We start from the raw sequence: 14,880 nt of genomic DNA on the forward strand, positions 1-14,880 counted from the left end.
AGTAACATCTCTGTAGCTTTTTAGTCTCAAGAGTGAGGAATCTGAGCTGGGTGTTGTTGCGTATATACACATTAGCCTATCCACCCTGTTCACCACTGGAAGTTGGTTTTTCTCCTCTTTAGAGTATTTTCACTTGTTGCCATGACCATAACCAATGGTTAGAATGCTGGGTGAGGGTTGGAGGCATCTGAGTTTGACAGCAAGGGGTGCAATAAAGCACTGACTGCAGGAACCCAAGATTGTGTATCTTCAAAGAATGATTTATAGGAAAATAGGCTTCTCCTTCCAAGTAAGACTTGGATAAACAAATGAAATCTCAAGGTTCTCATTCGAAGAACCAGAAACGTAACACACACACGAAAACAAAAACTATTTTATTTTTTTAAAGTGAGAACTGCTTGATGGGATATAAGATGATAGTCATCAGATCACTTGGATCTGCTCAGTAAAGAATTGTACAAGAAGTGCAATTTTTGTATATCAGAGAGTTTGTTTTGGGCACTTAATGTGTGGACTACCAATGTACAGAAGCCTTGCATGCTTCAGCGTGCTTTTAGTAGGTTAACAACTTTCTCAGCTATAGCATAATACTACACAGTAGTTCTGGAGTCACATGGAACCGCAAATTTAGATTGTTAAATATATAAGTGCATGGGATCACAGTTAAAATTGTGCCTTTGGCCTTAACTTTGACACTTGCTGATTTTTTTTGAGTGCTTAACTGTGCAACCCTAATGCTTCATTAAAATAATTTTATTGATTTAATTTCCTAGGTAGTCAGAATAGAAGTGGGGGATGAAATAGCTAAAGGTGTGGGATGTTGGTTGGGGAGGGAAAGAAAAAAGCAAAACAGAAAAGAGCAAAGGTTCAGAAATTCTGAGATGCCTCTGGCTCATTGTGCAGGAGGAGTCAAGACCGGATTCTGGGGGAGAGAAAGAAGGGGAGAAATGTATATTGGGGGTGAGGAAGGACAGGCATATTGGGTCTGGTTCTCATGTGTGTGTAAATCAGGAGTCCACTCCAGTGAAGTCACTGGAGTTTTACTCGTGTAAAATGGGTGTAAATGAAAGTAGACTCAACCCTATTGGATTTACATTTTAAAAAAGAAGTACTATTTTTAAATTATACATTCATAGATAATCTATATTTGGCAGAAGAAACTTTACAATCAATATTTAAAAACAGAAGTGGCTATTTAATAAATTAGAAATGATTAGTTACTGGAAATAAACATGATCAGTTATGCAAATGTGTTACCAAAATTAAATCAGAATACACTGGAAGTGACATTAACGGTGTACCTAGGAATTGGGGCTTATTCCAGCTAATGTGCACTTTCTAGGGAAACTCTAGTAGTTCCCTGCCTACTGTGGTAGGGACTACGAGGTGTCTGCCTGTCGTCAGTTTTGCAGCCAGTTGGGAGCAGGAGTGTTTCGCTGCTGCTTTATGGTGGAGAAGGGTTCAAGCTGTGTTTGCTGCCACAGAAACCCCTTTGATTGGCGAGACCCCGAGACACTGCTGTAAAGGCAGGATCAGCTCTAGGAGGGAATTGGGCACAAGCCCCTTGTAGACAAAGATAAGTTGATTTAAGGCTGGTTGGGGCGTAGGGGAGGGATTCTTGGCCTATTTTTAAGCACTGAGTAGTTCCATATTGCTGCCCTAAGTCATCCCTAATAGTGTATGTGAGTATCTAAACCAGCCTTGTATATCCTGTTTGATTGTCACATCACCAGGCAACTCTTTCATTGCCTATCTGTTCTTATGTAGTTACCCATTAATGTAGACACATTGCTGAATTTAACTCTTCTCTCGATCAGCTGCCAGTTTGATTGTCCTATGATAAATGGGGAAGGTGAAACATTTCACTCTGACTAGAAGTTTTGATGCTTATATAGAAAATATTCAGTTGCTTCCCTTTCAAGTTAATTTGCTTGATTGTATTGAACTTTTACATGAAATATTGTGCTTTTTATTTGCTAGGTTCTCTCCTATGGGTGTAGATCACATGAGTGGGCTTTCTGGTGTAAATGTTCCAGGAAACGCATCTTCTGGCTGGTGTATCTTCATCTACAACCTTGGTCAAGATGCTGATGAGGGAATCCTCTGGCAGATGTTTGGCCCCTTTGGTGCGGTTACCAATGTGAAAGTTATTCGAGATTTCAACACCAACAAGTGCAAAGGTTTTGGTTTTGTGACCATGACAAACTATGAAGAAGCTGCAATGGCCATAGCAAGTCTTAATGGCTACCGCCTGGGGGACAAAATCTTACAGGTTTCCTTCAAAACCAACAAGTCCCACAAATAACTTGCTCGTGCTTTTTGTATGGAATAGATAATTGAGTGACAGAAGTTAAAACATTTTTGTTAGTGTAAAACTCATTTTGCGCCAATTTTCACAAGTGTTTGTCTTAGTCTAAATGAGAAGTGAAAAAGGTTTTTATACTCTGGGATGCAACTGACATGTTCAAATGTTTGAAATCCCACAATGTTAGACCAATTTTAAGTTCCTTTAAGTTATTTCATTAAAAATATATATTAAAAAAACCATAAAATCTTAAGTAGATTGCATTAACTAGACCCTCTGGATGGTGGTAAAATTGGAGCATGCTTTCACTTATGAGACTAACATTTGTTCTATTGAACATTGTCTGCAAAAACTGGAACTTTTTTTAATTTTTTTTTTTTTTTTATTTTAAACTATCAAGTGGACACTGTTAGTGTGGTCCTCCCCTCAGTCCCCAATAGCCTGGTAAAAAAGTTGAGAAATACTGATGTTGGCAGTACATTGCTTTTTAAAGTGATTTTCATTGCTACATCTAGTTGGGGATTAGACTTCATAACATGCAGGTCTTGTAAGTAGTAGCATGCCAGCATAACTTTTAACACCATTGATGAGGTAAGTTGCGCACTGAACAGTGGCCAAGTTGTCAAATCGAAAGGTTTTACAAAAAATTTTAAGCCCAGTTTTTCATAGGAATGGACCAAAGAGTTTCAGAGAAACTCGGAAGATTTCAGAGTCAAAACAAAACTCCAAAAACAGTGTGAATATGTTTTTTACTTTATCAAACTGAATTTCTTCTGTCCAAATATTTAATGCATGATGCACTACTTACTGGTACATTGTAATGCAGCAAGATAATTATTCAGTTTCAAAGATCATTATAGTTTGAATTCCTAAGGGTAGTTCCATTTTGTAAAAACAGTTATAAACATTTGAGCATTGTATTTCTCGCATCCCTTCTAACGAGTGCTAGATTTTTCTATTTTAATAGGATTTTGTTTTGACAACTAGCTTTACTTATTGAACACTCAGCAGAAAAGTACTTACTACTTGCAAGTTAGATATTAACAAAAAACTGATTTGTAGATTTAAAGATTAATCCCCCAAGTTTTCTGCAGACTGCCTTGAAACTTTGAGTTGTTCTGTTTGTTAATTTTCTTTTGCTTTTTTGTGTTTTTTGTTTGTTTGTTTTTACTTTTGCATTTAAGACCATTAAATTTGATTTTGTTTTGCTCGAATTTTGTTTTGTTTTTTATTTTATATTATTTTTTTTGCCAAGTATTGCACAAAGTGTCCAATATTAAGAGTATTGCTTTAAAGTACTACAAGTCTTCATTAAAATTAAAATCCATTAATCTGTCCTTTTGACAGATCAGTAGGAGAAAATATTTGTGTGAAAACAAAAGCATTACAATAAATGTGTCACATAGAAAGTATGTGCCAGACACTGAGTTAAACACACATATGTTGCTTTGTAGACAGACTGAACAATATTTCTTTTATTAAAAATGTGCTATGTAAGGCATGTAGGTACATAGTTAGTGAGCATGAGTAGGGACTTCACCTGACAAACTATTGCAAGAATATTATCTGTGTTCTGTCACCAGAGTTCAGAGGAAATGCAGAAATTGGGACAACTTGTCAGCAATTCTCTTTTGAGTGAACCTGTGCCAATCCCAAAGAGCTAATGAGTAGTCATTTCAGATTCTGGAGGCAGTCTCATGCAGAATTGTTTTTGTTTGTATGGTGCCCAAACATTGGCTCTTTAAGATCCTATCTTGCATCACAACTATGATTTCTCTTTTTTCAACATCAGGGCCTTCAGTCCTGTGCTGGCGCTGGAATTCTGTGCTCTCCTTTCCTATACTTCATTGTTTGGTTCTTTACTCATTCTTCAGTCAGCTGTTGGCCTTTCCTTTAATCTGCAGCATGCACTATTTGCTGTCAGCAGCCGGTCATTTACTGCCCTAATGATTGGCTGTTTGTGGTTGTACACAGCCTCTCTCTGCTGGCTTCAGGAGAGCCCAGCAAGAGCAGAGCTCTTTTCCAAGAGCTCTAGCAATGTTGAGTGAGCTGCCTTAGCTCTAGTGCAGTATATTAAAGTGCTTTCTGCTGCCTAATGTGTGCTATCTTTCCATTTTTGCCATTCCCATTTATTCCATGCCCCAAACCTTTGAGAAGCACAGTCAGCATCAGACAGTTGTAGGATAATGTCCTCCAAAACCAGCAGCTGCCACCAGGTAAAAGGTAAACAGTGGGCCCTCTATGAGCTCCTCCTTGGGCAGGCTGCTATTTCCAGTGTTTCCTCTCCATCACTCGTGTTTCCTTCCAATGAGTCCTTCTTTTCCTGTATCCTGTGGCGAGATACTAGTTTTGGGGGGTTCAGCAGCTGTATCAGGATTACTTTACACCTATCTCCATGTTAAATCTGAAGTTCTTATTTAAATAAGTCCTCTCACTGTGTCCCATCAACTCTTTTACCAGCCCTAGACTCCTCCACGAGAGTGCAGTTTTTAAAGATCCAAGAACCTTCCTTGTAATTCCCTTCATCTCATGGCTCACTAAGAAACATTTTAGTGGGAGCAGGGCTGCTGCTGTAAAGGGCATGGTAGATAGTTGCACAGACCAGTCTTTAAAATGAGATTGATGCCTTTGTGGTATTAAATCATTAAAACTGCATTGGCCCATGCAGCCACATCAAAAGCTTCACTGTTGTGAGCTTGCCAAACCTTGCTCTTAAAACAGAGTAATGGCAACTCTTTGCACTATCCTCGAATACTTTGACATCGCTCTCCTTCGTTGGCTGCTTTGATGTTTTCCTTCCCATACACCTCTGCTCAGTAAGACTGAGACACAACGTCCTGGTTTCACACTTGGGGATGCAGACTCTCTGTTTCTAGAACGCATCTGGTCCAAGTTTCCTTTAGCAATTTTGGGGGGAACCCTTAATCTGTCAATGAGGCCATTCACCTGAGCAAACTACCATTCACCTAGGCAGGAGCAAATCAGGAAGAGGTACATTCATTTAATTTTTCTGGGGATAATGCGAGACAGATAAAGCTACAAATCTCCCTTTCAGTCCTCCAAGTCTATAGGCCACTTTATATCTAGCGAGAGACTGTTCTCAAAGTCCTTTTTTGTCGCTGTCCGTAACAACTCCAATCTGACTCCCCAGGTGGAGAGAAATTGAGGCATGTGTTCACATTACTTTTTGATAACTAACCGGATGGCTAGTTCTGACCCATACCAGACCTGCTTTCTCTCAGTCCCTCTGTTTCCATCCTGAATCCTGCACTCTTAACACTCTCCATTCTAATAAGGTAAATCAATGATTTCTTCTGCTTGGTGGTTTAGAAGTGTGCATGCCTTGGTGTGCCCAGTCATCCAGCCTACCACACGCTTCCATTTCTACCTGGACCAACCACTTCCAGCATTGCAGTTGTACTTTTTGGCCTCTTATCCCTCAGGGAGTGTACAAAAATCATAACCGTCATCATACCCATCCCTAAGACAGAGGGCATCCACAGATTTCATTATTTGGATGACCAAGTAATGCAGATACCTTTCAGATGGCACATCTATGTTTCCATTTGCTTTTGTCTGTTTTCCGTGATTCTGGCTTCATGAACTTCCCTATTCCTTCTCAAAATCTTGTTAATGTAGGGGCCTGTTTTCACACCAGAGGCATGATACATTTCTCATCAGACACAGAAGGCAAGTAAGATAAAGGAAACTGTCAGGTCGTGCCTGCTGAACCAATTTATCCTGATCAGTCTCTATAGCAGGCAAACTACAATGAGTAGCACTACATATAAGAATTCTTCTGGCCTTCGTTCTCTCTGAGATAGTTGGAAAGACTCCCTGGGATCCTTAATGTACTTTTTCTCCAGGTCCAGACATCACTCCAGTGGTGTTACATAAGAAATCCCTATTAAAGGGCAATGTGCTATTAGAGTAATCTGTTTCCAGGATAATTCTGTCACCAGATTTACAAGGTTTCAAAGGATGGAGTGTGCACTTGGGTCACAGACTGTGTCAAGGGTTCTAGTTCAAAGAAGCTAAGAATCTAAATTCCATGGAACAAAGGACAATAGGTCTGGAGGGCACAGGGTTTTCTTCATTACCTCTACTCACCAGCCATTCTGATTGAATGTGAAAACAGAATCTTTGCAGTTTATATAATCTCCAAAAATGAGCCCATTTTTAATTCATATCCACCTATGTTCAAGGCAACCTGCATACTCAAAGGGACTGACAAGTGAGAACATCAATAGAACAAATCAGTGATACTACAGACCTTTTTTATGTGGGTCTACCCACAAGTGGATCTGTTTGCTTCATTTAACAATATTCAGCTACCTCCATTCTTCCCCAAACAGAGGTTCCTGGGTTTTGGAAGGTGGATTCCTTTTCCTATTGATCAAGCACAGTTGTTTGCCTTTGCTCCTGTAACACTCTTTTGACTGTTTGGATACTGACAAGGATGATCCTTCAGAACCTTGGGTACTCATCTCAGCTGATAGAAATCGTACAGAGGGCATGGAAGACCTTCCCTCAGAGTTGGATGACTGATCTTGCTGTTTGCATTAATGCTCTTTCATAGATGTGTACACTTCTCTTCATGCCACTCTGTCCTTCATCCTGGAATTTCAGTTGGATGGGAACCTTTGCCGGTCTGGCATCATTCCTTCTGTTTACCTGTTCTTTGTATTTGTTCATCTTTCCAAGCATTTCTTGGGGCTTTTGCTCCAATCAGGCTCTTGTACGGCCAGAGTTTGGATACTAAACACATTGTCTGCATAGGGCTTCTTCCAGAATTTGATATGGGCCTGGCTACCTGGCAGTTCTTGCATGACTGGTGGAGTTTCACTCCAAGATGAGACAATTTTATAGGTAAGGCAAAACTATCCTAATTATAACCATGGAATGACTTCTAAAACTCCATTAAAATGTTCTGGGCTTTAGCTATTGTTAAGACATTTTTTAAAAGTATTAGATTAAATATTTTAATCTGGTAAAATTCAATGTTTTCAAAAGAATTCAAATGAATTGAAAAAGTATTCAGAAACTGGCTTTTCCCAGTCCATCTACTTATATTAATATAAGTAATATTTCTTAAACCCTCCAACAATTCACTTTTTGTTTGCTTCACAAGATCCCATTATGGATTGCATTCACCCTTGTGTACAAGGGTTAACAACAAGGCCCGTGTGCCACTTTAGCCTTCACTATAGGCTTGTGTTGGTCAGTAGCACAGGGAATTTCACTTTAAAAGCAAAAAATAAATACATAAAATTATAATGCTGCTATGTGCTTTTGTACAAGATGCAAAAATAAATACAACTCTTTCACATAAGCTGGCAGCAACAGAATAATACTGAGAATCATGAAAGCTATGAACTGAGATGAATTAAAGCAACTTCCCGTAGTGGTTTTTAGTCTGTTCCAAATATATTGACCCCTTGATTCTCCTATTTGCAAACTATTCCCATGCACTAAAGTAAGCAGGAGGGTATCTTTATCCTTGAAGCTGTTGCATCATAAGATTTTGGTTCATTTATGATCCTGTGCCCCCACTCTACTATGAGGTATGGACGGGGGTGGTACTGAGCCAAAACAGTCATGATGCCTCCTGCCCCTGAGCTTATGGCAACCCCTCCTCTTCAATTCTTTTGGTTTGGGACTGTGAAGAATTTCAAGATCATGCTGGGGATGGAAGGGGAAGAGTAGGAGGAATCATTCTCCAGGGCAATATCCCCTCAGTGGTGTATGTCTAAACTTTTTTCTTTCCCCTTGGTTGTTTTTGTTTTTTTTCAGCACATCTGCATCATGATAGTATCAGAAAACACACTGAAAATATTGAGGTATTCAAGTCCTTGGAATAGGATATGAATTTCTCACTGCAGTTAATTGTAGGTGGTCAGTGTATGGTCATTTACTTTATTGCAGGTGACCAAATGAGTTTGAATACCTTTACTCCAAAAGGTTTGTAAGTCAGCTGTTTTTAACATTGTTTTTATAGGAGCATGCAAAGTTGTAGCAATGTCATTTTTACAAAGCAATTCAAAGTTTTAGAATAAGATACTGTAGCTATTACTATAGAGACAGCTTTCAGCAATTGAATTAAGCCTCAACTAAAATGTCACTTTTTCGTAAAAATGAAATCCAGTCTTTGTGAATGCTAAATTTCAAATGTGAATATTTCCCAGCCTCCTTATAAGCAGTTACATAATTTTATGTTTAATGTTCTGGTTAGGCAATAAAATGGAGGTTCTTCAAAAATTTCAGAAAAGGGTCTCGGCTTCCATATATGCTAAACGGGAATGATTAAAGTTAAATATGTACAGTTTATAATTGAATAATATGTACTTCTAATTAATTTTATAAGGATGTCCCCAAATGTACTTGATTAGTTCTAACAAAAATTTGCTTATTGGAATTAGGACTTCTAAGAATTACCTGTAAAATGTTAGTTTGTGGAAACTTTTTTTTAAAAATGCACAACTTTTTAATGAAATATTGGTGATGATGTCATGGTTTTCTGTAATTCTCAAAAGTAAAACACAGAGCACCTTCCACATAGGGCTTTCTGTCATAATGCTACCTCTGAGATAAGGTTACCGAATTTTGACTTCCAAAATGGGAAGTTTGTATTGTTGTTGAACAAGCACCTTATTACACCATTTCAATTTTTGGGGGAGGGGGCTCCTAACAATTAGTTTTAGGGAGAAGGGACCAAATTCACGCCTACTATGGACAGGCACATCTCCTTTTAAGTCAGTGGAGTTGCATTCATTTAGTCAAGGACCGAATTTGTCACTTAGTGTGTACCACATTTTCTTTAATCTCTATATTTGTTGGCAGAAGAGTCTTCTGCCGTGCTGAAGGCAGGTTCCTGAACATTATGTCTGCACTTCCTGTTAATGCTGGGAAATCCCAGCACCGTAGGATTGATAGATCAATATATTGATCAAAAGGCTAAGCATTGTGATCTATAGTATATGCTACTGGGTTTCTGCTACATTATGAAAATACATGGATTTCAAAGAAAACACAATGACCCCACTTCCATTTTTAAGTTGAGGTACTTGTGTAATGCACAACTTAGTGTGTCCAAAGTATAACCAATAGAATTGAAAATTGAAGTTTAACTTCTCTCTAAATTTCTTGTCTTAGTTCTAATCAGGTACAGCATTATTTTTTCTGTACGGTTTTTTGTAGCATTCATATGTAGTAAAATATATTTAATAAAAAGTTAGGTGTATATTTTTCCCTGTGCATGATAAAAACACAATTGATGTTAAAGCTTTTATGATCTCTAAAACAGAACACAAAGCATCCAGTGAGTGGCTTTGCCTTTAAAACTTGTTGTTGCTTTGTTCAATCTTGCTGCAATTCTCTGTTGTATATCACACTTGGTAAACGATTTACAAGGACAATTTTAACTAGAAATATTTTTCTGTTGAGTGGAATTTTCAACACTAAATTCTTTTGTTGATGATGGAAATTCAGTAATAGTGGAACAGCCACCTGAAATCTTGAAATATTGTTACTATGTTCATATTTTAGAAATTTCATTCTCATATTAACTATTGTTTATTTTTAAACATTTTTAAACAACCTTTCAGTGATAAAGCTAAACTTTTTCACTTGGTCATTAAGAAGAAAATGACTTGAGACATTTGAAGCATCATAAGTTGGGATAAACCTTTATTTGACCAGTAAGTTTGAATAACATTGTACTTCTAGTCTATTTACTGATTTCATTTCCCTTAACTTATGTAACCTTTTGTTTATAAAGTAATCTGTTTGTGGGACAGAAGGCTTTATCAATTGTTTCCCATACTGTACACTATATCGTTAATCATTTTGTATATTAGTATGTTTTTAAGTTATTGATTTGTTTTATATCAAATAATTTATTTTTCAGGTACCATTTTTCATTTTAACTTTGTTTTTACATGGGTTTATTTAAAATAAAGTATGACACTGCTTTCCAAATGTCTAAAATGAAGTTGAATCCCATTGTGTTATTTTGAGAGTGTTTATGTAATTATTTTAGTAGTAGTTGCAGAAATGTGCAAAGTCCAACTTCTGTTTGCATTTTGATTCATATTCTTGGAAGTTCTTAGCAATGTTTTTTAAACAACAAAACAACTGAGTTTTGATATTCAAGAACATTGAATCTTTAAAGGACCTATGAAAGAAGAATCAATTTTCTGGAACCGTGTGAGTGGAGTTACCAGCATTCTGTTTTCTAAATGGTATTCTCAAAATTAATAAAAACAAAACACAAAAATGTTTTACTCCATTTTCAGAATTTTTAAAAATATTAAGTAAATTATCTGTAACAGGGTTTTTTGTTTTTTTACCACATGTTCATTACTATTTTTATTAAACCCTTGTTCAAAATGTTTTCATTATGTTATTAAGTGAACTGGAATGAAAACTAATGTATTTTCAAATATAAAATCACAATTAAGGCTTTTATGTAATATTTAGTGAATTGTTCAAATACTTACCTGTTTTCTCCACAGGAATTGGATTATTGTTGTACACTGTACATTAATTTAATTTATTGGAATAGTGACATTTTTCAGAAGCATTTGAATTATGTTCATTCATGAAATGAGATAATCAGGGTTACCACAGTTTTTTGATTTTTAGTACTTGTAATGTTATCAACAGAGTGGGAATTAAAATAAGACACCTGGTTTACTTTTTACTTTTCAGGTAAAATGTTGTTGTTTTTCTACCAAATGATGGCGGTTACCTTGGCTGAAAGATTTTTATTTTAACCAGATCATAGTCTGAATTGCAAATCTAAGTTTGAAAATTTGAGGAGCTTTCTACCTGAAAATGAGAACCTTCCACCCCGTCTTCAAATCAGATGGGAAGGTGAAATGAACTTCAATTGATCCCTTTCCCTGCCTCACTTCTAAATGTTGCCTTTTCTATGAGGCAGTGGTAACATCTAGGTTTTACACACTCATGGCCTTTCTTTCCAAAGGGGTCACTTAATACAGTCTTCCCTGAAAGTTTTGGTTCACTGAGTAGACCAGTGTGTGTTCTTTTCAGTTAAGTCACATCACCCTGCTTTCATTTTTTTCTCTGAACATACTGTGTGTTCAACTGGAACAGTCATTTTTTTATTACTTCACTGCCAGAAAGCCTTGCCCTTTGAAGTCAGCATCTGGTGAGATTTGGCATACATCTTACGTTCACGTTGCTTTTCAGACAGAGAAATCATTGTTTTTGATTTTCTGAGACAAAATGTTTTCTTCTCTGAGACCTGTGCATTTGACATAGACTCTGAATCTCCATTGGCCTGCATCTTGTGTAATCATTTATCTCAGTGGAAAGTGGGTGTAAACACTGCTGCATCAGAATCTTACTGTTTTATACTTACTTTCTATTAATGACTATACAACGTGCAGGGACACAAAGAATCAGGCATGTTGCTTTTGATAATTTGGACCCGTTTGGAAGATGGATTTCAGAGTTGTTCCTGCCTATGATGGTGATCAGATTAGTGTGGCAAACTGTAGATCATGCTGAAATTAACTTTTTCACACTATGCTTATGAAAGCATTTTCTACTGACAACCAAAGAGTAACAAGATACTGAATACAACTTAAGTTATACAAAGACAACACTGGAAACAAATCTAAATCCCATTTATTGGGTGTAGTATATTTAAATGGGGTTTAGATCTTCCCTGAGCTCTAACCTGCTTAGAGCCTAAGCTAAGCTTCTTCTGTTTACTGCAACACATTGAACTAAGCTTGTAAAATGAACTGAGGAGGTAAACTCCACTTCCTCAGGTTGATTTTAACTGATGAGTTTTCTGCCCTTTTTTAATGGAAAAATTCATGGAGGACAGAGAGCTGATGACTTACCTTACTTGCGCGTTAGTTGCTAACACAAAACAGTTAAGCCAAGTATACCCCTCCTCACACAAATGGCAGCGTACTGCTGGACTCAAAGAAGAGACGACTTCTAGGCTAGATAAAGAGGCTAACTCCAAAATGGAGTTTCTCTTGATACAGGGTTCCCAGAAGAGGGAGACACTTGCCATGCTTCTCCTTTCTAGGTTCTTCAGAGCCTATGCCATCTGAGCTACTGCAGAGAATCAGCTGGGGTCATCTTCCATTAGATTCTAGCCCAGAGGACCCTAAGAGAACAGCATTAGAAGCTCCACTAATTTCCTACCCAATGCTACTTCAGAAACCAGCTGAGGAACATTTCCATCTGGTCCTGCCCACCTGATTGCTCTTGTCACCTTGCTCGTGTGTGTGTGTATAGATATATAAATATTTTCTTTGTTTTAAGGGAGGTAAATATTTTTGTTTTCTCAAGTCTCCTGGTGTCTTTTTTTTTCCAAGTATTCACTTGGAATCCCATGCAGTAAGGTCTGCCTTAGAGAAGTTTCTTCTATTTTAAGAGATTTTTTTCCCCTCTCCAATTTCTTGACTTTAAGGAAGTACCTCTTTTCTTTTCTTGTAAACACCTTATCCTTTTATTATTTCGCTTCCAAAATCAGGCAGAAAGGGAACAAGTGTTGTGTTGTAGGATAACTTTTTCACATTTTCTTACTGTAAATACAAGTGAGTTGTTAATTTGAGGAGTAGATATGTTCTTTCTCTTCACTTCCCACTACAATTACCTTTTTCCTGTGCCTGGTTTAGAAGCTGTTAAATTAGCGTAACAGAAATCTGATTCCATTTCTTCACCACGCTCCTCTACTAACAGCTCATTGGAGAAGATTTTCTTTACAATAAAAACTCTTCAAACTAAACTTGACACATTTGAGTTAAAATTAGATTGTTTCAGTTAAAATGGAAAATTCAGAACAATATACTATGCAGGCAAAAAAGTAAAATCTGAGATAAGATTTTGGATTTCTACAGGAGCTCTAGCTGGAGCACTTTAATAAAGAGAATGTGCTGCTTCACCCTGAACTAGAATAATAGAAAACGTTATTGACTAATAAAAAAATAGGATTTGGGGCATTCCTCAGTCTATTGCTATTTATGTAGCTATCTGTTAATGTTTAATTTTTTTTAACTTCATTGAAGGACCTAGACAAATTGGAGGATTGGGCCAAAAGAAATCTGATGAGGTTCAATAAGGATAAGTGCAGGGTCCTGCACTTAGGACGGAAGAACCCAATGCACAGCTACAGACTAGGGACCGAATGGCTAGGCAGCAGTTCTGCGGAAAAGGACCTAGGGGTGACAGTGGACGAGAAGCTGGATATGAGTCAGCAGTGTGCCCTTGTTGCCAAGAAGGCCAATGGCATTTTGGGATGTATAAGTAGGGGCATAGCGAGCAGATCGAGGGACGTGATCGTTCCCCTCTATTCGACATTGGTGAGGCCTCATCTGGAGTACTGTGTCCAGTTTTGGGCCCCACACTTCAAGAAGGATGTGGATAAATTGGAGAGAGTCCAGCAAAGGGCAACAAAAATGATTAGGGGACTGGAACACATGAGTTATGAGGAGAGGCTGAGGGAGCTGGGATTGTTTAGCCTGCAGAAGAGAAGAATGAGGGGGGATTTGATAGCTGCTTTCAACTACCTGAAAGGGGGTTCCAAAGAGGATGGCTCTAGACTGTTCTCAATGGTAGCAGATGACAGAACGAGGAGTAATGGTCTCAAGTTGCAGTGGGGGAGGTTTAGATTGGATATTAGGAAAAACTTTTTCACTAAGAGGGTGGTGAAACACTGGAATGCGTTACCTAGGGAGGTGGTAGAATCTCCTTCCTTAGAGGTTTTTAAGGTCAGGCTTGACAAAGCCCTGGCTGGGATGATTTAACTGGGAATTGGTCCTGCTTTGAGCAGGGGGTTGGACTAGATGACCTTCTGGGGTCCCTTCCAACCCTGATATTCTATGATTCTATGATTGCAACTGATCCTCCTTTAAAACATATTGGAATAAGTTGTGGCCCCTGTTACAGCATCTGAATGCTCCTTAGGCATCATATAAAGACCATGAAGGGGCTGCAGGAATGCAGAAGAGAATTCTATTGGCACAGGAACCGTATAGGGCAAATAAAAGAAGCCCAAGGCTGCCCCCCCTTCCGAGGCCCTGGTATAGGGGTGATGTCGGGAGCCACGGAAAGAAAGCATGTGCTTGTAACACTCGCTACTCCAGAGATTGTGGGCTGCAGGTCAGCCCGGGTAAAACTGCTGTAAATTAGAGCAGCCTGTTTGGGCTACTCTAACTTCAGAGATAGTTCTGGTCTGCAGGTGCCCTGAATTCGAAAGTTCCCTGCTCACCCTATCACTTTTTCTCCCAGACTGTTTGTTCTGTGCGGTATCTCTCAGGAGGCTCAGTCTAGGCTACCGCAGATGTACTGTATACCCTTAAAAAAATCCTATTTTATTTCTGTAGGTTCAGCTATTGTAGTCAGTCATTCTCACACCATAGCAGTGTTGGTTAATGAGCATGTCAAATGAGAATTGGCAGTGGGATAAAAAATTAATATTTAAAATCCCTCCTCTCCCTGCATTTGCTCTAAAATAACTACTAATTGGTGCAGAAAAATAACCTTTCTGTGAGTTTGCTTTAAAGGGACTCACTGGAAAGTGTCATTAC

The 14,880-nt window shown here is 38.1% G+C and overlaps 1 protein-coding gene across 1 annotated transcript in view; it reads left to right on the forward strand.

Annotated features, from left to right (window-relative positions):
- ELAVL1 (ELAV like RNA binding protein 1) overlaps positions 1–13,608 on the forward strand; it is a 112,557-nt gene extending 98,949 nt beyond the window's left edge. The window contains exon 6 of the mRNA XM_073324407.1: positions 1,981–13,608. Within this exon, the coding sequence (XP_073180508.1) occupies positions 1,981–2,305 (325 nt within the window). The 3' untranslated portion in view covers positions 2,306–13,608. The remainder of the gene's footprint in view (positions 1–1,980) is intronic.
- Positions 13,609–14,880: the final 1,272 nt, after the last annotated feature.

Source organism: Lepidochelys kempii, chromosome 25 (assembly GCF_965140265.1).
Source record: "Lepidochelys kempii isolate rLepKem1 chromosome 25, rLepKem1.hap2, whole genome shotgun sequence".
Lineage (NCBI taxonomy): Eukaryota > Metazoa > Chordata > Testudines > Cheloniidae > Lepidochelys > Lepidochelys kempii.